General features: G+C 42.4%; 1 protein-coding gene across 1 annotated transcript in view; it reads left to right on the forward strand.

Annotated features, from left to right (window-relative positions):
- The window catches only part of SNX10 (sorting nexin 10), an 85,869-nt gene that overhangs the window by 53,484 nt on the left and 5,847 nt on the right, over positions 1-26,538 (forward strand). Inside the window, exons 3-5 of the mRNA XM_040352897.1 lie at positions 4,797-4,880; positions 7,232-7,332; positions 12,161-12,259. Of these exons, the coding sequence (XP_040208831.1) occupies positions 4,797-4,880; positions 7,232-7,332; positions 12,161-12,259 (284 nt within the window). The remainder of the gene's footprint in view (positions 1-4,796; positions 4,881-7,231; positions 7,333-12,160; positions 12,260-26,538) is intronic.

A 26,538-nucleotide genomic window follows, 5' to 3' on the forward strand; every position in this document is an offset into this window, starting at 1 on the left:
GCCAATTTGAAATCTTCCTGGATTCGAAATGAAGCCAGGTAAGATACGGCGGCGTAGCGTATCTCATATACGATGCGCCGGGGCAGATCTTTGTGGATCTGCCCCCTTGTGTTGCTGCAGTGCAGTTTGCGTGCAGAGCTTTTCAAATGGAGTTGAGGCTCGAGAAACGCATGAGTCCCTGTTCAGTGCTTTAAGGAAGTGGCGTACCTGGAAGTAGGTCCAAGGAATTTTTTTTTTTAAATATTTTTGCTTGCACGTGATTGGATGATAGAATTTAACAGAGCTCGCTGTCATTTGCTTAGCTCTGCAAGAACTGAAAGCGGACTGTCTATTTTCCTTTAGTAAATCAACAAAGTGTCTTGTTTTACATTAAACCTAGAGCTGATCATAGACGACTTGAATTTTGGCCAATTTCTGCTGAATTGGCTAAAAAAAACAAGTCATGGTTGGCCCTGCAAGCCCCCTGGCTTGACAAGTTGATTTAAAAATCAATGGAGCTGGGTGGAAAAACCATTGGCTGAACAATGAATTAATACGACCAGCTGAATACAATAGCTGGGAGTGGAGATTCCCATGTCCATGTTTAGCATGAAAGGGGGAATAAACAGTCTTTCAATAAGCCCTGATTGACTAGCTTTAAAAACTGGCCAACACCTAGATTGTTTTGATGGCTTATCTGATTGAATGTAAATTGAAATGATTGTTTACTTAGGCCATTGTATAACACCCGGGGCTCTCAAACACTTTCTGCCATGCTTACTTTTTGAAAGCAGTTGAACTTTCCTTCCTTCTATACCTGTACATGGTGTGTTTGTTTTTTGTTTTTGTTTTTTTGGATCCGTTATCTATAAAGACATTTGGAGGGGGGAAAAAAAGGGTAACATTTTTGGAAATGGCATGAACAGCAGCTTCAAGTGTAGTTCACAACCTATAGTTCACAGCTTAAAGTGGTTGTAAATTTCAGACATGAAATATGAACAAAGCGTATCTCTCTATAGTGTATACTTGTGTAAATCTAGAGCACTAAGTGTATTTTTTGTCTGCTTCTTCATTCCTCTATCGGCACGAGTCACTTCTGACAAGTTTTCCTGACACCGGGGGGAGGTGAAACGGGAGGGAGCTCCAGCTGACTGACAGCCTTTGGTCTGTTCCTGTGTGAAGGGGGGGGGGTGTCCATTCCCTCCAATCGGCTCTCAGCTCTCCTCGCTGAGCGCTGCAGAGTGTAATTTCCGTTCTCCGCCCCCTTCTTCTTTTTTTTTTTTTTTTTCCTGACCTCTGACAAGCTTTATAAATTTTGGACTTTGAATGGATGTATATGAAAGACTGCATATTAAAGGGTACAACATTTTTAGGAGGATTTGTTATATCTCTATCACCTGAGACCAGTCACTTTACTGGGTATGTGTTAGGTTTCCAACCACTTTAACCAGTTCCGGATCACCCTGTAGCAGATTTACTGCTACAGGGTGGCCCTCCTATGCAGAATCTCGTGTGTGTGTGTGTGTTTTTATTTTTTTATATATAGAGGTGATTCTGCACTACCGCCAGCAGGAGGTGCGCACTGTGATTAACCACTCGCCTGCAGGGCACTTGCATCCCCTTCCTGCCCAGGCCATTTTTCAGCTTTCAGCGCTGTCGCACTTTGACAATTGCGCGGCCATGCTACACTGTACCCAAACTAAATTTGGGCAGTGATGGGTGGCACTGATGGCCAGCACTGACTAGCACCACTAATGGGCACTGATTGGTGGGCACTATAATGTAAATGGGGCACTGATGATCCTGCCCTGATTACATGTTTTGTTGTCCCCTGCTCGGAGATGCCGCTGATCGGCCCTCCTCGCCTCAAACTGACAATGAAGGAAGCTGTTTGTGAGGGGAAAAATATGACATAAAATTTATTTTGCAGTCAGGGACAGATTAGAATTGCATTTTCTAACAGACACAAGTCCCTGTACAAACATACTTCACCCCAACCATACCCGCTTCCCAACAGTGGCTCGCTGTGCTTTAATACAGTCTTCTAGCTAGAAACTTGTCATTACGGAGAAATTCACGCCAAAGGTCTGTTTAAATACAACGTGGGTTCACCCAAAATGTTTGCCAACGTCCACAACAATACAGCACTTTGGTCTATGTTTGGGCCCGTTTTTTTTTTATTTCCATTTTAGTGGGCCGCCTTATCAGATCTTTATGGGATGCTAAATGAATTCCTAAATGTGTTCTACCACAGAGCACCCACAGTGGCACTGCTGGCCCGGGTATAGGAGAGCCCCTCATTGTGCACCACACTTGCTGCCGTAGCATCCACACCAGTGTTGTAAAGGAGATTGAAATACTATAGCGGTCTTTTTCTCTTTAAATGAATGCTGCCATGGCAGTTGTCGTGGTGGTCTTGTTGTGGTGCTGTGATTGAATTATTTTTATTTATTTTTTTACTGTATGGTTATGGCTCTTTCACACAGGACAGATCAGTGATGTTCCCCCCCGTGAACCTCCGCTTGCTCAGCGGGGATCGCTCCGCTGAGCCATCGGATGACAGGGCGGTCCCCGCACAATGTGTAGGGACCGCCCTATCTTTTCTCCGCAATCTCATAGGGACCAATGTATGTCCCCTTTTCATCCGCACACGGATGGATGAAAAAGCGGCGGACAAGAAAATGCCCCAAATCTGTGTTTAGAGAGACGCTTGCTGGTTATATGTATGCACAAATGCTCCTAAATGCGCATAAACACGCCTAAATACATGTAAATGCATTCTAATGTCTAGGATAAATGAATATTGTAGCCAATAGATTAGACAATGCACATATGTTTGTAACAACGCCATGCGTAATTGTGCCAAGATTTTTTTTTTTTTTTTTTTTAAACTTGATTTTTCTGCCAGCTCTTTGCAGAAAGATCCAGGGCTGGATTCACAAAGAGTTACGCCGGCGTATCAGTAGATACGCCGACGTAACTCGGAATCTAAGCATGTCGTAAGTTTAAGTGTATGCTCAAACTGAGATACACTTAAAGGGCTAGATTCAGCAAGAATTTACGCCGGCGTATCTATAGATACGCCGCGTAAATTCAAAGCTGTGCCGGCGTATCTTCTTTCTGTATTCAGAAAGCAAGATGCGCCGAAATTAGGCCAAGATCCAACTGGCATAAGTCTCTTACGCTGTCGTATCTTAGGGTGCATATTTATGCTGGCCGCTAGGTGCCGTTTTCGGTGTAGAATATGCAAATGACCTAGATACGCCGATTCACAAACGTACGTGTGCCCGGCGTAATTTTTTACGTCGTTTGCGTAAGGCTTTTTCCAGCGTAACGTTGCTCCTGCTATATGAGGAGCAACCAATGTTAAGTATGGATGTCGTTCCCGTGTCGCATTTTGAATTTTTTACGTCGTTTGCGTAAGTCGTTTGCGAATAGGGCTGGATGTAATTTACGTTCACGTCAAAAGCAATGACGATTTGCGGCGGAATTTTGAGCATGTGCACTGGGATTCTTTCACGAACGGCGCATGCGCCGTTCGTAAAAAACGTAAAATACGCGGGGTTAACAATAATTGATATAAAACACGCCCACATCATCCCCATTTGAATTAGGCTGGCTTACGCCGGCCAACATACGTTACGCCGCCGTAACTTAGGGCGCAAGTTCTTTATGAATACGGAACTTGCTACCTAATTTACGGCGGCATAACGTATCGGCGATACGTTACGCCCACATTAAATTAGGCAGGGCTATCTGAATCTAGCCCATTCCTAGCTAAGATATGACGGCCTGCGCCGTCGTATCTTAGGGTGCAATTTTTCCGCTGGCCGCTAGGTGGCGCTTCCGTTGATTTCGGCGTAGAATATGTAAATGACTAGATACGCCGATTCACGAACGTACGCTTTCCCGTCGCAGTAAAGATACGCCGTTTCCGTAAGAGGTACGCCACGTAAAGATAAAGCTGCCCCCTAGGTGGCGTAGCCAATGTTAAGTATGGCCGTCTATCCCGCGTCGAAATTTGAAAAATTTACGTTGTTTGCGCAAGTCGTCCGTGAATGGGGCTGGACGTCATTTACGTTCACGTCAAAACCAATACGTCCTTGTGGCGTACTTTGGAGCAATGCACACTGGGATATGTACACGGACGGCGCATGCGGCGTTCGTAAAAAACATCAATCACGTTGGGTCGCCAATCATTTACATAAAACACGCCCCCCCTCATCCTCATTTGAATTAGGCGCGCTTACGCCGGCCCCATTTACGCTACGCCGCCGTAAGTTAGGAGGCAAGTGCTTTGTGAATACAGCACTTGCCTCTCTGACTTAAGGCGGCGTAGCGTAAATACGATACGCCGCTGTAAAAATGCGTGGATCTACGTGAATCCAGCCCCCAGTGTACATGGGGGGGGGGGGGGTGTATGTTGTGCACAAGGCCCTACTTACCTGTCAACAAATAAAATATAAATACATTCTGAAGACAGATATTTATGTAAGTAAAAGGAAAAATAAAAACCTAGAGCTTTCTACTTTTTATATGACAAGTATGTTACCCTGAGATTGGGAATCGGTAATATAATGATGAAGGCATTTCTAGCTGTACTTGTAATTTTGGGAAAACCCCCAACTTTTCCCTTCCCCTTTTGTAACTTCTTGGCTCTCAGCACACAGAGAATTTCCAAAGTGTCTGGTCTGGTGACTTTTTTTTTTTCCCTGGAAGCCTATAAGAGTTGACTTCCTCCTTTCAGAGCTCATTTGGAAGACGCTCTGCTAGCTTGACACTGCACAGCCTTGTAACTCTGCACTATGTATTTACAGGAGACCATCTGTATCTGGGTCCGAGACCCCAAAATACAGAAAGAAGACTGGCACTCCTATCTGGATTATGAAATCTGCATTCATGTAAGTATAGCTGTATGAGACACACTTGTTGTTGTTGTTGTTATTATTTTTATTATAATTTTTTCTCAGCCAATTCAGTTTTTTTTTTTTTACTTTTGCCTTCATGTTGAAATACGTGCATATACAGTATGTTGACATTTATTATTTAGTAAACTTGGAGATTTGGTGTGTGTATATGTGTGTGTGTGTGTGTGTGTGTGTGTGTGTGTGTGTGTATGTGTATGTGTGTATATATATATATATATATATATATATATAGAGATTTGGTGTGTGTATGTAAGTATATATATATATATTGCACACACACCAAATCTCTCTCTCTATATATATATATATATATATATATATATATATATATATATATATACACATACATACATACATACATACATACATACATACATACATACATTTTTTGTACCATGCCATAGCAGAAAGTGTAGAGCAATCATGTATATCAGTTTTCTTTGTGAATAAGCATGGTGCAAATTGCATTAAGACTTTATTCTGTCATTTGTGCCGATTAAATTGGCTTCAACTTGGCTGAGCTGGACTATATAATACAGTAAAGTTTACATTTTGTATTTGTGAACTACACAAACCCGTGCAAATGTCCTTCTGTTTGCTGGCTTTTCCTGCACATTGCACTTCCCACGCTGTAATAAAAACTCTGTTATCAAATCAAGTTCGATACGGTGCGGTATTTAAATAATTATCTTCTAAATTTTAAGTTTTCATATCTTTTTTTCATTCTGATTACTTTGAAACAGCCCAGGCAGTTGGTGCTAAGAAATATGTAAAATATTCCTTTTTATGACTTGGCAGTAAAGTCCGGTTCACATCTGTGCGATGCTGTTTTTCAGGCGCTCTTTACATGTGCGTTTTTAAGCACGTTACCATTGCACGCTCTAGAACGCAGCAAGCAAGATTTATTTTTATTTTTTTCAGTGCACCTCGCATAGCATGCACAGGTTGAACATATTAGAAGGCCATGCAGTAATCTAATGTACTGTACTTATTGGCGTATAACACTCACTTTTTTACTCTGAAAATTGAGGGTAAACGGTGCCTGCAAGTTATACGCAGGGGGCTGAGGAAAGTTTTTTTTTTTTCCCCTGAAACTTCCCTCTTAAAGTTAGGGTGCGTGATATACGCCTGTGCGTGTTGTTATACGCCGATAAATAGGGTAATAATATTTCTTTAGCCACAGGTGTTAATATTTAATGTGCATACCACATGTTGTTTTCTATTTTCAGCGCTCTGCCGGCAATTTTTAAGCTTTTTCAGACGCTAGTAGGGGTCAAAAGCTCCCCGCTAACAGCCGAAAAGCACGGTAAAAATAGCCGCGATTACTGCAGACGCCTCAGTGTGATGGTGTCCTAAGGTTCACTATACACATTACAATTTGCCCATACAATATTTTTGTATAATCGGCTTTGAGATTTAACAAAACTATGTAAAATAGGAACTTGGATCAACTTTCCAATCGGTCTGAATCCAGTTAGGCCAGAGCTTGCACTACATAGTAACTCGTATATGTAAGGGAAATTGTACAGATTGTAACCTGTGTGGTAAGCTTTAGATCTACCAACAAGTTTGTAGTTCAAGGGTCTACATGACTGCATACGAATTGATTTGATAGGTCCTCATTTCATTATGTTACAGCCTTGGTAGTTCTAAAGTGGATTTGTATGGTTGCATTGTAACGTGTGTAGTGAGCCTAAGACATGGGTGCTCAAATTGTGGCCCTCCAGCTGTTGCGGAACTACAAGTCCCATCATGCCTCTGCCTTTGGGAGTCAAGCTTGTAACTCTCCAGTAGCTTGCAATGCCTCATGGGACTTGTAGTCCTGCAACAGCTGGAGGGTTCAGCACCCATGGCCTAAGCTTGTACAGTCAGATTGTAACGTGAATTGGCCAGCTTAAAATGTTCACTCGATCTCCTTTTTTTTTTTTTTTCTTCATGTTGGTTCACTGCTCATGCACACAGGACGTTTTAAAAACGCCAGCACTAAAAACGCCCATTTATTTTCATGTTTAGCTGCGTTTTTACATTAGCGTTATTGCGCGTGTTCCCGTGTTTTTGTGCATTTTTTTTTTCTTTCATTAAAAATACTCCCTATAACGTAAAAAAAATTCCAAAGAGCTTGTTAGTGTTTAGCGTTTTTTAGGGGCGTTTTTTTGTTTTTTTGTTTTTCCAGCTCATTTTTTTTACTGTTCCTGGAAGTGTGTGTGTTTGTTTTTTTCTCCTCTGCTGCTTCTAAACTCTTATGCCTCCAAATGCCTCTGGCAGTATAGAGAGAGAGAACCAACCAGCTGCATGGTACTTATCCTAACTATTTATGTTTGCAGACAAATAGCATGTGCTTCACCATGAAAACCTCAAGGGTCAGAAGGAGATTTCGGGAATTTGTATGGCTACGTCAGAAGCTTCAGAGCAATGCAGTGTTAATGTAAGTGGCCTTATGTCTCTTTAAAATAAAATAAAAATATTGTACATCTTGGAGGAACTGTTATATGTATTCTGTGACTTCATAGTGCTGGGATTTTTGGTTAAAGTGGTTGTAAACGCACAAAAAAACAAACAAAAAAAAACCTGCAAGAAAAAGGCATGAGTGGCTCATTATGAAATACTCTCCTTAGATCGAAGCCCCCGCAGCGGTCTCCGTACACTACTCCGGCTGGCTCCTGGAGTTATTTTCCAGGTATCCGATGTGATTGGCTGGAGTCGCAATGATGTCACTCCCGCAAATGCGTGCGGGAGCCGCCGTTAATGGCACGTTAGCTGAAGCTACGCCATGAACGTGCCATTGCTTCAGTGCGCATGTGCAGATGACGTCGGCAAATGCTAATACAGAGGATAGTTCCTAAACCATGCAGGTTTAGAAGATATCCACGGTATCTACAGGTAAGCCTTATTATAGGCTTCCCTGTAGCAAAAAGTGGATTGTAAGGGTTTACATTCACTTTAGGACAGAGTACTTTTTTTTTTTTTTTTTCTAGTATAGATAGACCTGTATGGTCAAAAATGTTACCTCTCCAAATTGAATCCAGATGCACAAACGTAGAGGCGCTTCAGTCTCCCCACAAAAACTGTAGCTGCCGACTTTTAATGTAAGGACACTTGCCTGTCTAGGGGTCCATCGCTGTCTTCGCCCAAGCTGGTTCTTCACCGGGGTTCAGGTCTCTAGCGCCAGCATTTTAATGAAGAGAAACCAGCATTGTCGCTTCCGCTTGGATTTTCTAGCCAATGATGACGAACCTTGGCACCCCAGATGTTTTGGAACTACACTTCCCATGATGCTCATGCACTCTGCAGTGTAGTAGAGCATTATGGAAAATGTAGTTCCAAAATCTGAGGTGCCAAGGTTCGCCATCATTGGCCTAGGGAATCTGGATGGAATTGGGAATGGGTCTCTGTCAAAAGCAGGTGAAATTCTGCTTTTTAAGCTAGCCATGCACAGCTCAAATTTCAGCTGACTTCTTTCAACAAAATGTGAAAATGTAATTACCCAGGTAGAAAATTGTTGGCTGTACAGTGATCACATTCAATCAGATACAGTCACGATTTGGGATTCAGGCATCTGCTGGTGTCACAGCTGCTTGAGTACAATGGTCAAAAGAATAAGTTCCTCCAGACACTTTATTTAGTGTGGATGGGGGAATCCATTTACTTTTTTCTTTTGTTCAGGTCATGGGGGCCAGAGAGGGAAATCGAGGCATGTATGCCTAGCCTTAGGTTTGCTAAGTTTGGCTCGAAGGAACTGGAGTGGCTTGTACAGAGCCTGAACCTTAAACCTGGGAGTTTCTTTTGTGATTAAAATTCTGTTTGCAAACTAGGTCTTCTTAAATATCAGTAACTGATATTTGCTCATGCGCAGTCTTTTGGATCAGATTGAATTTTTTCATGTACGAAAACGGGACACGATAAATCGTTAAGTCCATGTACAAGAAATATTTTGGAGTTTGTCCCTTTAGAAATGTTTGTTTGGAAAGTCTGCATTGGATATCCAAAGTTGTGAACATGCTATACAAAAATTTAACGTTCGTGTCTCGTACGGAATTTTTCTTATGAATTTTGTACCCAGCTTAAGGTGGCAGAGGAAGATCAGACCGGAGGATACTGTTGCTGATTGAGGAAAAGTTGATGGTCTGCATTGCGTTGGCTCTGTACAGATTTTCCTGCATTGGCTTGATGCGTGTAAATGCATCTAGGCGTCTCAAGTGCTTGGGTGTTCATTTCATTTGCCAGAATAATAATTCTGCCCATTGAAATTGGCCCTCAAGTGCTTGACGCGCCCGGCATTTACATGCGTCAGGTGTGTTTTCTGTAAAAATGCTGCCTATCCTTGACATGCTGGCAGTGTGTGTGTGTGTGGTGGTGGTGGTGGTGGTGCATTTTTCTTTTTTTTCTTCTGCCTTTAACCACTTGCCGACCGCCTTCCTCATATATACTGCAGTAAGGCGGCCCGGCTGAGCAAACCAACGTACCTGCAGTGCCGTATTGCAAAAAATGGCCTGGTCATTCAGGCTTTGTTCACACCTATGCATTTTTAGTGCTTTTTGCATTTTGCAGAGTTGCACTACACTTCATTTAACATGGTTTCCTATGGAATACTCTCTGTAGTGCAAATCTGCAAAAAGCACTAAAAATGCATAGGTGTGAATCCAGCCTAAGGGGGTAAATCCTTCCGGGGCTGAAGTGGTTGAATGTCTGTGTCCATGGACACATAAGAAAACATGGTGGGGTGTTTAGAGGCATAAAAAATACCAGATGCCCCTTAAGGTAGAGTGTAACATTCAGTGCCGGTTGACACATATGCGATACATGAACCAGCGCAATTCCAGTGTCGGTTCCCGCATTGCGTACAATTCGCAGGCAGTTCACACTGCCTTTAGGCTTCATGTACACTGGACGTTGTTCAACCTATCCTGAACGATTTAACTTGCCAGCTAGAAACGTGCATTTAAAAATGTCAATTTAGCCGCGTTTCTTTGCCGCATTTAGCTGCGTTTATATGCCGCATTTAGCTGCGTTTATATGCCGCATTTAGCTGCGTTTATATGCCACATTTAGCTGCGTTTATATGCCGCATTTAGCTGCGTTTATATGCCGCATTTAGCCGCGTTTGTATCTAGAATATTTTTTTTGGGGGGGGGGGTTCCAGAAAAAGCCTCTAAACTCAACTGCCTAGAAACTTCTATAAACAACCCTGTGTACATGGTACTGATAAGATAACAAAAAGCAACGTCCGTTTACTAGCAGCAGTGTACATGAAGCCTTATGCGAATGCTGCAGGTGTCCATACAAGGTTGATGACCCCCCAGATAGGTTTGCATATCGCAATGCCAACTGTGAATTCGGCCAGCAATTGGTTGCATGAATGTGAACACCCATGCAATCCGATTCTGGTGCGGACAAAAAAGGGTCCTGCATGATTTAGGTCTGAATGCGATGCGAATACAGCCATACAATCTGTTGGGTAGATTCACATACAATTGCCTAAAATTAGGACGGCCTAGCCTAGTCTTTTTAGGCTACACTGCCGTAAATTATTTAGGCTATTAATGATTCTCAAACCACTTGCCTTCAAATTTTCGGCGGCGTAGCCTAAAACGAGCGGGCGTAAGCGCGCCTAATTCAAATGACTGGGAGGGGGGCGTGTAGTATGGAAATGAGGCTTGACCTCACGTTTTTTGACGTTTTTTACACTGCGCATGCGCCGGGCGACTACATTTCCCAGTGCGCATTGCGGCTAAGTAGGCCATACAGGCCTATTGATTTTGACGCGTACATAAGCGACGTAAATCCCGATTCGCGGACGACTTGCGCTAACGACGTAAAAAATTCGAACCTCGCGGCGGGAACGGCGGCCATACTTAACATTGTTAATCCACCTCATAGGTGGAATTACTTTAGGCGGCCTATCGCGTACGGAAACAACGTAATGCGACGGTGTAGGCCCGGCGTACGCTCGTGAATCGGCGTATCCCCCCATTTTACATAATCTAGGCCGGCCGCAATGTAAGCGCCACCTAGTGGTAAGCCAAAACATTGCAATCTAAGATAGGACGGCGCAAGCCGTCCTATCTTAGATATGTTTAAGTGTATCTCTGTTAGAGAATACACTTAAACATAGGTCGGCTTAGATTCAGAGTTAGGTCGGCTTATCTGTAGATAAGCCGGCCTAACTCTTTGTGAATCTACCTATGTGTGTCTGAATTTGCATTGCACAGACATCGCATGTGATGTCTGTGATTGCAGAAAGGTGAAGCAGCACTCGGTGTGCATGAGGCCTCATTGTGAGAAGAAACCTCCATTGTGTAGCCCAGCAGGAAGAAAATAGGCATAATCCTAGTAAACAAAGTAGTCTTTTAAATGTTCTCTTTCACGCGCATATTTAAATTGCAGGAACAAAGCTGTAAGATCTCCATAATCTTATCAATGTGTGCTGATGTTTTACAAACCTTGTTCCTATTTACACCAAATCTACTCAGACTTTCAGGCTGGGTTCACACTGTTGCGAATTGGATGTGTGTTTCCCCCGCACAAGAATTGTGCGTCTTTTGTGTTACTGTTAGCAGAATAGGACATCCATTGTGAAGTACAGCAGGAAGCGGATCTGCAATTGGAAAAAGGGGCCCATTCTACATACTAAAACGGTGAAATTAATTGGGGTGCGTTTCTTTGCCAGGGCTTTACTGAGATCCAAATGAATCAAATTTTACCTCTGCTCTGGTGGGCAAAGGCTGGATTTTTGTACAAACTACAGTTTTCACAGATTGAGTAAATCTTGATACTGTGTGTATATATATATATATATATATATATATATAATTTCTATGGAGGTGCAGGATTCGAACATGTTTTATGTACGATTTGTTTAATGCCGTGTATTCTGGTGACATCTGCAGCTTGGCTGAAAAGGCAAGCTCAGCTGGTTTTGGTTGTAGAAGATCTTCCTGCCAGTGTTGTATGACTACCAAAACTCAAACTATGTTTAATCCCAGCCCCCCCCCCCCCCCCCCCAACCACACAAAATAAATGATTTGGAATAGACAAGTGTGCTTATTGCTTAAACATTTATAGGGAAAATAATAGGGAAGCCTTCATTTACAAAACATGACCTCCTGTAGTTTGGGTTTTCCCTACAGACATTTCCACTTCCCCTAAATAGTACATAAAAAAGGCCACCAACCCGTACATTGTTCTCTGTCCATGTGTATTACTTGTAGAGTGATCAAGCTAAGATTTTTATTTTATTCTTTTTATTATTTTAGTGAGCTGCCAGAATTGCCACCTAAAACCCCATTCTTCAACATCAGTAACGCACAGACTGTGGAACAGCGCATCCGTGGCTTACAAGAGTTCTTGAATAAGTGAGTATCTCTAGAATATAAGACTACACATCAGATCATTCATGTGTTGTGTAACAGAGCCATCTAGTGGTGGTCCGGGGATGGACGGAAACTCCTTTTGTATTCTGTGCTTCAACCCCTTTGTTGAACCGCCCATCCCCCATCGCTCAAGCATGCAGCTGAAAGGGAACCATGCCTATAGAAACAAACCGAGGAGAAAAAGTGCCACATAGTAGGATACAGATGTGTGTGTGTGTGTGTGTTTTGTGTATTTTTTTTTTCATTGCTTTAAAATGAATATGAATAGTTTTTTTCCTTTTTTTAAAGGAAGCCTCCTTACAAAATGAAAAGGTGATGGCTAGGAGTGTCCTGTGTTAATAACACTGCTGCTATACTGATGAGCCGTAAAACTGAAGGCAACATTTGTTTTTTTTGTATAGTTTTGGAGAGAGTTGAGAGGGATTAGAACCCGTCAGGATTTTTATTGCTGTGTGTTCCCCCTTTGGTCAGACTCGCCCTCTCTATTTGCTCTGTTTTGTTCACCGAAAGTAAAAAATAAATTTTTGAGTTGTCCCCAAAACAGTAAGGCCCCTTTCACACCTGAGGGTTCTGCAGTGACAGCTGCAGCAGCTTGTTTTCGCTCGTTTTTGGAGCGGCACCATTTATTTGAATGGGCCTCCCTCCGCTCCAAAGAAGCTCATATACCACTTTTTGGTACAAAGCCAATGCGGTTGCAATTTTTGCCCCAGTTGTAGCACGATTTGGTGCTCGTCAATTGCGTCAAATTTGCCCTGTGTTTGGGGTGCCATTAAGAAATAATGGCATTGCAAACGCGTTCTGTGTTTTTCCCCGATTTTTGGAATTTCAGGCAGAATCTTGGGGATTCCGACAGCGATCAGGATCGCTCAGGTTTGAACGGAGCCTAGAGGCCCGTCCACACTATCTGCTTTTCCGACGGGAATAGTGTGATGACAGGCTGTTGTTGGAAAATCCGAAGTACAAACACACATGCTCCAGAAACAATGCTAACCGTAACACAACATTAGCAGAAGTTTCCCACAGGGTGGTGCTAAATGGCTGAAAAAACATGTCGTTTCGCGTTTGTTGTCCGACAATTCTTTGCCGTTTTTGTATGCAATACAAGTTCACAGCCAATGCCCTTCAGACAAAAGTCCTACGCTTTGTCCGCAGAAAATCCGATCGTGTGTATGAAGCTTAAGAGAGGGAAAATCTACCAATGGGAACACTAGTTCTGGTGACAACCAGGGATTCCCTTGCTTTGATGGTGTTCCTCTCACTTCCTGTTTTGGCTATGGAACAGGAAGTGAAGGCAAATCTTTCCAATGGTACACAGATACGGGGGGGGGGGGGGGCACGACAATGACCCTCCCTTATGCTATCCAAAAGTAAAAAAAAGCCTTTCAGTTCTACTTTAATACAATTGCCCTGAAGTCAAATCCTGTGCATTTCTTAGAGGTGCAGCATTCTTAAAGATCTCCTAAACTAGCATGGGTGTTCAACCTGTGGCCCTCCAGCTGTTGCAGAACTATAAGTCCCATGATGCATTGCAAGACTGACAGTTACAAGCATGACTGGCAGAGGCATGATGGGGCTTGTAGTTCTGCAATAGCTGGAGGGCCACAGGTTGAACACCCATGTCCTAAAGCAATTGCGACCCTATTGGCTCAGTATTTGTAACCATGCAAGGCAGAATAAGCTAGGGAAAAAATTGTATATAAAAAAACAAAACAAAAAAAAAACCTTTCACCTTTTTATTGTCGCCTTTTCCCAAGTGTACTGAAATCGCTTTTCCAACAGATTGCTTATTGTTTCCACACTTCATTGGGTTTAAGTGGATACGTTTTGCTTATTTGCAGTTTTGAGTTGATTGTTCACACTCTTTTCATCCCATACATTGGCCTCTCTCAATCCTATATTGGATTACACATGCGAGAAGTCACGTGCTGCAAGTACTGATTTAGGCATGCATGTTTGGCCACTTTGAAGTGGAAGCTGGAGGCACAACTTTCTTTTGGTTTATGAGAATGCAGTTTTATGCGGGGGTGTTTTTTTTTTTTTTTTTTAACTTCTCACAGAACAGCTGCAAATTACATCACCTTTGTTTTCAAGTGTAGCATTTACATCATTGATTTTCACACAAAGGCAGCAATACAAAGGGAACGGGATACTTTCTAATACAAGTATATGGTGCAGCAAGCAAATATCAGGAATATGAAATGTTTTGGCAACAAACGCCTTAAAGCTTAGATAGTAAAACATTATTTTCTGCCAGTAAATACCTTATACAGCCCACTTCCTGTTTCTTGTCTGGGCATTAGCCTAGGCTTATGACATCATGCACAGCTCTCTGGTGAGAGTTTGCCAGGAAGGGAGGATGAGTCGTAAGAGGACCAATGAGAGCTGCAGAACTGGAGGTGTGCCTCTGTAAATCCAGGAAGTGAACAGGCAGCAGCTTCAGCTGCCCACAGTTAAAATGGTTGCAGCCAGACTCAGTGGAGGGAGATTTCTGCAGCATATTTGGCAAGTACAGAATCGCAGTATACATAAAATATGCAAAGTGGTTCAAGGGAAGCTTCAGAATGGCAGAGATGTTTTACAAATTATGTCAGCAGACTGCAGTTTTTCTTTAAGGCCCCTTTCACACTGCCGCGACATTAAAGTCACACGATTTTAGGGAATGCCTGTGTAAACTTGAGGTCCTCAACTCGCATCAAAGTCAGACCAAAGTAGTACGGGGACTACTTTGAAATCCTCACAACTGGAAGTCACACAGATATGAATGTTTATCATTGGGTATGACTTGTCATGTGACTCTGATGTCCAAAGTCGCAGGAAAAGTCGCTCAAGTGTGACATGGGCCTAAGGGCTGCCTAAAGCTGGCCATATATAGGGTCCTTTTTTTTTTTTTTTCATCCAACAGATTCGCTCATCCTTAGTTGAGGTGGATGGGGGAATCCTTTCCTCTGTGCTATTGTTTTTTGACAGTGGGGAGACTTCCTTGCTGTCAAAACCCTAAGATCAGCTCTGCAGCCAAGTGCCACCAGTGCTGATTGTGCAAAAAATATACAGTCAGGGCAGTTGAACAAAAGTCTATGGTACAGAGTGTCCTAAGCTGACCATGCATGTAAAGATATCTCCATAGATTAAACACTATATGGCATGGATGGATGACCCTCCTGTGATTGTCTGACAGCGGGAAGCCACCGCTATCAGAATGCCTGAACAAACTGCAGCATTGGTGTCCGCAGGGCCATCCACTGCTCAAATTTAGGAACTGGGTGACATTTGGATGTTGTAGTTCTTTCATTTCCAGAACTCTGTAAATGATGTGGGCAGAGCCCCGCACAACTGCATTTATAAAAAAAAAAATGGTGACAGCAATATCTGGGTAAAGATCCCGGTCTTGGTGTCACTACAGGCAGCAGATCTGTAAGACGATGTAGCATGTTCCCAAAGGCAAACTTGTTTGTTAGTTGAACAAGCTGAAGTTAGAAGCTGATTGGCTACCATGCACAGCTGCACCAGATTGTGCACTTTTCCAGTTTTAGTAAAGCCACCCAGTATGTAATTTAGTTCAGTCTGTTATCTATTCCATACAACTGTGGCAGGATCTGACTTCGCTTTTCTCTACTGCAGTTAAAGCAATACGTCTTGGTCAAGACCTGTCCGAACTGTGACAGGATAGTGATAGAGCAGCAGCACACTGAAGGGGTCAACCTTATGCTCTTGTCTGCCAGCTCCTTGTGAACTGTGTGTGGTAGGAAAGGCTGGTTGGCTTGTAGTGCTGCTCCATATCTGAATCCTGCTGTGCTGAAAAACCGGTACCTGCCTGATATAAAGATGGACTGAATCGCTATTTAAAAAAATACATTCCAGGATGTGTTAATAAACCGATAACAGGCTTAAAATGAAACCTCTGTTCAGGTTTAAAAAAAAACAATTGGCATGTAGTTCCCTGTGAAAGGAGTATTTCCACTCCAATCTTTGATGTCCTGTGTCTGATAACCCAAACATCTCTGTGAGCCTGCTGCAGCCTCCATCTGGTTTTTAAACATTCTACACTTTAGAGCAGGGGTAGGCAACCTCGGCCCTCCAGCTATTTTAAAACTACAAGTCCCATGAGACCTTGTAAGACCATGACAATCGCAGGCATGACACCTAGAGGCAGAGGCATGATGGGATTTGCAGTTTCGCCACAGCTGGAGTGCCGAGGTTGCCTACCCTTGCTTTAGAGAGTCCGATGCTTATCTCTCCTCCCACGTGCAATATTTCTATCCTTCGGCCCTTACATGGTGGTAGAATAAAAATATTATTATTTAGGTATTTGTATAGCACCGTCAATTTACACAGCGCTTTACATATACATTGTACATTCACATCGGTCCCTACCCTCAAGGATTACATTAGTGAGCATTACACATGACCATGAGGGACCATGAGGGAGCAGTTTGGCATCTGTTGCATTTATTATGGAAACCCCAATCCTCTTTTTGGTGTCTTTTCCGGCACTCTCGGCTTTTCCTCTTCTCTGTGTACCAGTATAGGAATCCACTTCCTATGGTGCCACAAGTGCAGGTCTGCTCTGTGTGTCCATAGAGACACGCGCACACGCTCAGCACTGTGTGACCCCCTCCCCATGATTTAATTGACAGCAGCAGGAGCCAACTGTCCTGTGAGAGGAGAGAGCCATTACAAATACTGTTTTTTTTTATTCTTTATTATTTATTTTAACCTTAAGGCCCCTTTCACACTGAGGAGTTTTTCAGGCGGTACAGCGCTAAAATAGCACCTAATACCGCCTGAAAAACTCCTGCCCAGCCTTCCGAATGTGAAAGCTCGAGGGCTTTCACACTGAGGCGATTCGCTAGCAGGAGAGAAAAAAATCTCCTGCAAGCAGCATCTTTGGAGCGGTGAGAGGAGTGGTATGTATACCGCTCCTTCCCATTTAAAACAATGGGAAACCGCGGTAATACCGCCCGCAATGCGCCTCTGCAGAGGCGCATTGCGGACGGTATTAACCCATTTTCGACCGCTAGCGGATGTTAATGCCGCTAGCGGGTGTTAATACCGCACCGCTAGCGGCCGAATCCCGCGGCAATTCCGACGATATAGCGCCGCTATTTTTAGCGCCGCTATATCGCTACCGCACCTCCACTGCCCCGTGTGAAAGGGACCTTATGCAGAGAACGCATTAAGGTAAATGTTTTTTTCCTTTTTAGAACCACTTTAAATCCCAACTCGTGTTTTTTGTGTGTTTTTGATGCGTTTCCGGATGCATTCCAAAAAACAAAATGGATATTTGCCAGCACACCATGGATCGACAAAAAGTAGAGTCCAAATAGGTAATTTATTGCATGATCGCAACATAAGAAGAGTGCAACGTTTTGGAGTCACGCAGGACCCATTCGTCAGGCATGTTGATCATCACATCATGCATTTTTGATGCAGAACAAAAAACGCCCTGCACTGGATGTGGTGTGAACTGGCCCTAAAAGGTAACTGCTTATTCAGTTTAGGGGAAAAAATGAAGCACTTTAGTACCTGATCCTCCGATCCCCCGGCAGATGGTGCTCCCCTATCCTGCGGTGGTGGATTGTCCCTTTGGCGTCATTACATCGGTGTAGGGCATGTTCTGCATTGGCCCTGATAAAGTCGGGACCTTAGACCGCTGGAGCATAGAGGAGACACTATGGGGACCAGTTTACAGTGTGACGAATTTGGTAGGTAAATCTTTAAGTCCACTAGACCTAAATGAGCAATTAATGATAATTTAAGGCTGGCCATGCACTATATACAATTTTCTTGTTCAACTTTCCTTTTAGATTTACCAAAACCATATAATATGAGGTCAAACCTAAACCCTTTCCATTTGTATGCAATCAGACAGGTCCTTGCACTACATAGTTGAAGGTAAATCTAAAGGTAATTGACTAGGAACATTTAGGTAGATTCACAAAGAGTTAGGCCGGCTTATCAGTAGATAAGCCGACCTAACTCTGAATCGACGCCAGCGTTTGTTTAAGCGTATTCTCAAACAGAGATACGCTTAAACAAAGCTAAGATAGGCCGGCTTGCGCTGTTCTATCTTAGCTTGCAATGTTTCTGTTGTCCGCTAGATGGCGCTTCCATTGCGACCGGCGTAGATTATGTAAATGAGGGGATACGCTGATTCACGAACGTACGCCAGGCCTACACCGTCGCATTACGTCGTTTCCGTAAGGGATAGGCCGCCTAAAGTTATTCCACCTATGAGGTGGAATAACAATGTTAAGTATGGCCGCCGTTCCCGCCGCAAGGTTCGAATTTTTTACGTTGTTTGCGCAAGTCGTCCGCGAATCGGGATTTACGTTGTTTACGTACACGTCGAAATCAATAGGCCCGTACGGCCTACTTAGCCGCAATGCGCACTGGGAAATGTAGTCGCCCGGCGCATGCGCAGTGTCAAACGTGAGGTCAAGCCTCATTTCCATACAACACGCCCCCCTCCAAGTCATTTGAATTAGGCGCCCTTACGCCCGCTCGTTTTAGGCTACGCCGCCGAAAATTAGCAGGTAAGTGGTTTGAGAATCACTACTAGCCTAACTAATTTACGGCGGTGTAGCCTAAAAAGGCTAGGCCGCCCTTAAGTTAGGCGCCCCTACGTGAATCTACCTAATTGTATAATGTATGGCCAGCTTTAGTCTTCTGGAGTTGGATGTTAATATCGGCAGCAGGTTTTTTTTTTTTTGGCACAATCTCTTGGCGCCCCACTTGCCTATTGGCAGTTAATCGGTTTAAGCATCTATAACACAATAATGTAAATCTACAAAGAGAATGCACACATGTATATTCTGTATACACTTGTGTAACTCTATCAATAAGGTCCACATGCACCTCTGTATGGGTGTAACCATTTCTTGGCCAATGCTGGGTGGTGTGTAGTTTTTATTGGAAGGTCTGTAATATATTGGTATGGTTCTGTTAGGAGCACCATGATACCACTAGCAGATCATTTCCCTGCTTTTATACTCAGTTCTAATAAACATATTTTGGGTTTAATTGTGTCAATCTAAAATCACATCCGTGTTTTCTGGATGTTTCTGCTTTTTATTACTGTTATTTATTTCTCCCTCTAATCTGGCCTTCCCACACAGCAGCATTATTTTATTTTGTATGACTTGCTTCTGCAGGCCGGACATAACATGCGAAATCCAATATTTACAGCCACAAAGCAGTGAAGTGCTTTCTCCTAGTAACCGCTGGGTATGCTCATGTTTTATGTGCAGAATATAAATCTGGGTGTGTGCGCTGTCTCGGACCTATACTCTGTATGCTCAGTAGAGGGCGCCAAGACACTGACAGTTCACCCGACTTCATTGTTAGGATTTCATGTGTACATTAACCCATTTCAGAAAAAGGCAGCAGATGGGTTGCTTCCTGTTTGTTTTGTTTTTTTGGTTGCATAGTACCTATGTATTAAATCACATGTAGGCTTCTTTTTATCAAGAGTGCAAACAGCTTCCATATGTAGTAAATCTGTTCTTACAGGGGCGGATTGAGTTGCTTTTCCAATGGCCAGACCACCACGGTGCAGCGGGGTCATTGGGGCCGCTGATCCAAAAGGTTTCAATACTACAAGAAATATACGAACCGTACAATGGAGTGTTTTTGAAGATTTCAACAACTGTGGGATTTTTTTTTTTGTTTTTGTTTTTTCCTTCTAATTTTTTTTTTTTAATAGTAGTTTAATGGGGGGGGGGGGGGGAAGCATATACTGAACCCTATCATAAGTACAAACTCCGTAGAGGTCCATATTACTAAAGGCAGTTCTAAAAAAAAAAATGGTTCGGTATAGACCTACGAATGTATAATAAATCAATGCCAAGAATAGGGTATATATATATATATATATATATATATATATATATATATATATATATATATATATATATATATATATATATATATATTATATATATATATTATATATATATATATATATATATTATATATATATATTATATATATATATATATATTTTGTATGTAAAAATATCAATTTAATAAAGACCGTGCTGAAAAAAGGTCAATATGTGTAAAAAAAAATATATATATATATATATATCTATATATATTATGGAGCCTTCAAATTTTAAAGGGACAATGCGTCCCAGAATCGATACAATATCACATTTTATTTTATTGATAGGAATTGTGCTTTTTTTTACGTTTTAGGTAATTGTGATAATGGATACATTAATTATCGGCTCCCTAGTTGCAGAGCAATGTGTCTGCTTTCATCTGGACCAGTTCCTAAAATTAATTATTTGAATAGACTCTAGAAATCTAGCCTGCAGTGATGGGAATGTAAACTAATAATTTTATATCTTGTTTTGCTCTATTTTTCCATTTTTTTGTTTTGGATTTTTACCTGATTATGGCAATTAATATTGAAGGTGAATAAGTTGTAGAAAGCATTTTTAGAGTGATGTAGGGAAGGGGTGGCAATCATGACTAGAACCCACGTATTGTACAACAGGATGTCTAAAATAAAAGAACATTTTTCCAAAACGTACTTTTAAGGCCTTATGCACACTGTAAGCTTGAAGACCTTTTTTTTCCTCCTACAGGAGTTTGCAACATGGAAAACACGGTAAAAAGCTGCATGCGCATTCTCACGTCTGACGTTTTAATTCATTCTGTTTGCCAGAATTCTGGCTATTAGAATGCATTAGCGTGGTGATCCGCTTTAAGGCGCTTTTGTACCTTTTTAATTTTATGCTCAAAAGTTCCTCTCCCGAATGCACAAATGTTGTGGCGTGTTTTTGTTTTTTTTGTAATCTCCCCTGCCACTAAACTCCTGAAAACGCCTATAGGGTGTAGGCCAACTTAAAGGGGAGTTTGAAGGAGCAGGGGGGGAAAAGAAAAAGCTCAAATGCTCAAATTTTTTTTTTTTTTTTTTTTTTGAGCTACAGTGTGCATGAGGCCTAATATGTAGGGGGCATTTACAAAGCGGACAGCGAATAGATCTTCCTGGCAGCTGTTGCTGGCCTTCACTCCTGGAGTAATAATTTCTAGGCAGGACTTTCTGGCAGAACAATTAGTCTAATCATCTCTTGGATCGTGTTCTGGATTTTTTTTATTTTATTTTTTAAAACAGAATTATCTTATTTAAATTATTATTATTATTATTATCATTATATAAAGTTACTACCTGTCAGATTCTAACTGCTGACGGGATCAATGAGCAGTAGTGTAAATGAACACCAGCAACCAATCGCAGAATTGAAACCGTGTGAGTTCAGCTGAACTCATGTGATTTCAGTCTGACTCCGGGGGCGATTTGACCGACATCTGTGCGGGTTCACGCAAAGATCTCTTCAAATCGCCCCCGAAGTCGCCAAAAATAGTGCAGGAACTACTTTTAGGAATCGTGGGGTGCCACAAAGCCAGTGTTGCACTGATTCGGACGTTGACGGCAATTTGACATGTCTAAAAGGGCCCGATGTGAACGTGGGCTAAAGCTCGGTAGTCTCTCTTTTTTTTTTTTTTTTTGACGCACCATTACTCTGTGCTTTGCGTTATTGGGTACGTTTTCAACATTTTCCATTAGTTGGCCATGGGGGAATATTCAGAAAGGGTTCAGTGATTTCTGACCTGAATGTGAAAGTATTACCCGGCAGTTTTTTTAGATCAGTGACCCCAAGTTTTGGAAAAAAGGATGTAGCCAGTGAGGACAGAACTCCTGGTCTACAAACTTTATTTTTTTATGTTTGCAGTGGAGAATGTGGTAAAGCTTCTGGATTAGCAGGCCAGCTTGGATACGAACATGTTCAGAAGGTCAGCAGTGGCAGCCTGTATATCTCAACACAGATGAACAATGACAAAATAAAGAGGCACGTTCAGGAGAGGAGCTGAAATGCACTCCAATGGGCAGAATAAATGACTATTCTGGCCAATGGAATCCATTAATGTTTAAACACTTGACGTTCCGAAACGCCTGTGCAGTACAGTGTGTTTTTAGACCCCTTTCACACTGGAGCGTATTGCAGGTGCTATAGCATTAAAAATGGTGCCTGCAATCCGCTCTAAAAGTGCTGCTCTATTGTCTCCAGTTTGAAATACCCGAGGGCTTTCACACTCTAGCAGGATGGTAAAAGTCCTGCTAGCTACATCTTTTGGAGCGGTGAAGGAGGGGTGTGTATACTGCTCCTCCACCGCTGCTGCCCGTTGAAATCAAAGGGACAGCGTGGCTATACCACCCACAATGTGCTGCTTCAACCCCTTCGATAGCGGGGGTTAAATGTGACCCGCTAGCGGCCGAAATGCTCAGCAAATCCACCCATAGCGTCGGCGGTAAAAATAGCGGCATTTTACCGCCGACGCTATGGGCGGTTCAGTGTGAAAGGGGCCTTGAGGAGCTTTTCTCCTGACAATTCAGAGGGACTAAATGGATGCCTTGTGTGCATGAGACGTTTGTGTGTTTTTGTGGCAGTAGATCAAGCGTTTAAGGCCCTGTACACACGGTCGGTCCATCCGATGAGAACAGTCCGAAAGATCGTTCTCATCGGTTAACCGATTAAGCTGACTGATGGTCTGATGTGCCTACACACCATCAGTTTAAAAACCGATCGAATCCAACGCTGTGACGTAAAACACAACGACGTGCTGAGAAAAACGAAGTTCAATGCTTCCAAGAATGCGTCGACTTCATTCTGAGCGTGCGTAGGTTTTGAACCGATGCTTTTGCGTACTAACCGTCGGTTTTGACCGATCAGTTAGTCGTCCATCGGTTCAATTTTAAAGCAAGTTCTAAATTTTTCGACCGAAGGATAATGGACCGATGGGGCCCACACACGGTCGGTTTGGACCGATGAAACTGAACTTCAGTCCGTTTTCATCGGTTTTGTCCGATCGTGTGTACAGGGCCTAAGTGGTTGTAAAACATTACATACCCAGTGACTGACCTGATGAAGCAAAAAAAAGCCAGCCTCCTCCTACTCATTCAATAATGACTTTACATTTTAGGGTGATAACAGTGTCCTTGGGGTGGGTGCACACAGTAAAATGAAGTTTTGCTCTGGTTGATGAAAGGTATGCACCATGTTTCAGATGCCTAAATGTAATGAACCATACTGCAAATACATTTATGCAAAACCTTATACACTTTATTTATCAGTGTGTCTAAAAGAAAAAGTGTTCTAGTCACCCAGAGCCACCAATCAGACACTGTCTCTGTGTGTGGTTGGATAGAATGGATGATCTGTTTGCTATAGCTATGAAGAATAGATTTCTTTTTAGACAGATAAATATCATTGCTGTAGGGCAATAAACTCGTGTTTATCCGTGTCTCTGTGTACCAGGTCTATAGCGAGTTCCCTGTGTAATTTCCTGTCCTTGGTATGTGCATCAGAGGCAGAATGCCACCTACCCACGTTTTGTGTCATTTATGCTGCATAAAAATCTACATGATGAAGCTGAATATCTTTATGTCACGGAAGCACATTTTCTAATGTTAATTTGGCAGCTTATTAGAGCTCTGTACGCTTGCACAATTAGTGGTTTTAATTTGAAGAACTTGCATTTCTGTTAATTATCTGGAGTACCTGTTACCTAGGTAAATGAGATCATCTTGGTCATATTCCTGCAGGCGCTTCTGCTGTTAACCTTGCTGGTAGTCCGTGAAGAAATCAAAGTGTGGACTTGGCTATAGAGTGTACTAATAGAATAACCTGTATACTGTTGCTTGGCATGACCCCTTTTGTGTGTATACAGATTCTTGAAGTACGTAAGCGTTTTACATCATGAGGATATCTCATTCCTTCCATTTTGTATTTTGGCCGAACTATAGGTGCCCACTATTAGATTATCCAGTTGGATTTTTTAAGGCTTGGAAGTTGACAGGAGTGACTCGCCATATAAAAATAATATAGAGATATATCTCCATCTACCAAAAATTGAGAATCACATTGTGACAAAGTATTGCAACAGCCGATTTATTCTGTAGGGTCACTGTAAAAAAAAAAAAAATATATATATATATATATATATATATATCTGTTTGGGGGTTCCAAGTAATTTTATAGCAAAAAATACACAAGGTTTAGTCTTTAATTGGTTAAACTGAACTTATTTACAGACCAAAGTTCATTCCTTTGATCTAAAAACTGAAGATACAATGTTTCTCTATATATGATATATTTTTTTCTATTTTTGGTTGTCAGCAGTGAGCAAAGAACTCTGCACTGAATCAGGAAAATGCTGTGTTAGGATCACGAGGGGGGGTAGAATCGCAATTTCAATTCTTTAACGATTAATCATGCAGCTCTAATATATAATATATGAGTTTGGAGCAATAGAGGATATTAAAAATACAGGATGCAAGGATAGTACTTTGCCATCCACAGCCCACCACCCTGTGTAATAATCCATTCAAAACCAAGGACAAACTTGGAACACGACAATGCGATGGCAGAGGGTGCTCTGACAACAATAGGGTCAGCGGCCTATTGGGGGGGATTTTTTCTTTACTTTCTGTCTTCAGAGAAGCAGCAGGGATTAAAGACCTGTACACATGATCAGAAAATCGTATAGAAAAATACCTTTCGAAGCAATCGTACGATAATCTGATCATTAGTACACAGCTTTTGAGAGCCGATCACGATGGGTCATTATATTTTTTTTGGGACAAGCACAAAAATATTTCTCATTTGATACCAGATCGTACGTAGCATTTTCGTTTTAAACAGTACAGTTGTCATTTGAAAATACAACACATTACATCACTTCCAAATTTTTATTCTGTTATACGAGAATTTTCGTCACTTTACTAAACTCTTAATTTTCGTTATTGGACTAGCATGCAAAAAAAAAAGGAAACGGACGACCGCTCATCTGATCTCATCGTGTGTACCAGGCACAAGGGGACTTCTCTCCAGAGTCCTTCCAAATGTACCCATTGGGAGAATGCTTTCAGGTCCTTTTTTGGTGACCATTTAAATTTTTGGACTTTTCTGACTTTAGTCCTGAAAACGGTCACCAGGGCAAATGGGATGAATAGCATCACTCGCAATGATTGGTGTTCATCCAGCATGGAAAAAGGCAGGTCACTGAAACTAGTGTGAACAAGCCTTAAATGTACATTTCTTCATTCTCAAAGAACTCAACACTTGAGTTTTAGTCTGAGGCCCCGTACACACGACCAGTTTCCTTGGCAGAATTCAGCTTCCGACCGAGTTTCTGGCTGAATTCTGCCGAGAAACCCGGCCGTGTGTACACTTTCGGCCGAGGAAGCCGACGAGGAGCTCGGCGAGGAAATAGAGAACATGTTCTCTATTTCCTCGTTGTTCTATGGGAGCTCTCGCCCCGCCGAGCTCCTCGGCGGCTTCAGTGCTGAACTGGCCGAGGAACTCGATGTGTTTGGCACGTCGAGTTCCTCGGCCGTGTGTACGAGGCCTGAGTCTACTGGGTCAGGAACACTTGCTGGTTGTTAAAGCGGTACTCCAGGAATGATCCAAGTAACCATATCTGATTTCCAGAGGGGGCTGCTGGGGATGCTGTAAACTATTTAAGTAGTTTTGTGCTACAGACAGTAATGGCTGTGAACTTTTTCTGAGAGGCTTCCTCTCTGTTTACTAAGCACAGGACATCACTTGCTTGACCCCACAAGGCTTTATGAATGAGGTGGAGATCAAATGTCGTCTACCCCTCCTCTCCACTTCAATCGGAGAACACTCTGTATTCCTTGAAAAAAAAATGCAAGGTGCTCTCTGAACGGTAGAGGTAGTAAGTGAGCCCCTGTGTTCCGTGTGTAGAGGAGAAGCTTGTGGTCCGTTCAAGCAGTCATATCTGTAACCGTGCAGTCCAAACTTAGACCAGTGTTTCTCAACCTTTTTTTCACTAAAGACTTCCTTTTAAAATGATGCACCATCCTGAGGCACCCCATTCTACATAAATCTAAAAAACTTTTACATTATGCAGCAACATCCACACAAAGTTAGGACACCCAAAGTTAGAGGTGGTTTATTCTTCCAAAGCAAATACACCGCTGCACAATGGTACTGATTGGTATTCCTGTGTTTCTCTTCCCCCTCAGTTTATCTCCCTCACTCAGCTAATGTGGTGCCAGAGAGGGGCAGACAAGATGCTGTGCAGGGGCCTAACCTCTCCTTATCTGGTGCTTTGTGTAACTAAAAGACGGATACACCAGCTGGCTTGTATACAATTTTTGGGAAATTATTTGATCTTTTGCTAAGGCACCCCTGAAGAAACCTGAAGGTGATGGCACCCCAGGTTGCCTGG

Source organism: Rana temporaria, chromosome 5, assembly GCF_905171775.1.
Source record: "Rana temporaria chromosome 5, aRanTem1.1, whole genome shotgun sequence".
Taxonomy (NCBI): Eukaryota; Metazoa; Chordata; class Amphibia; order Anura; family Ranidae; genus Rana; species Rana temporaria.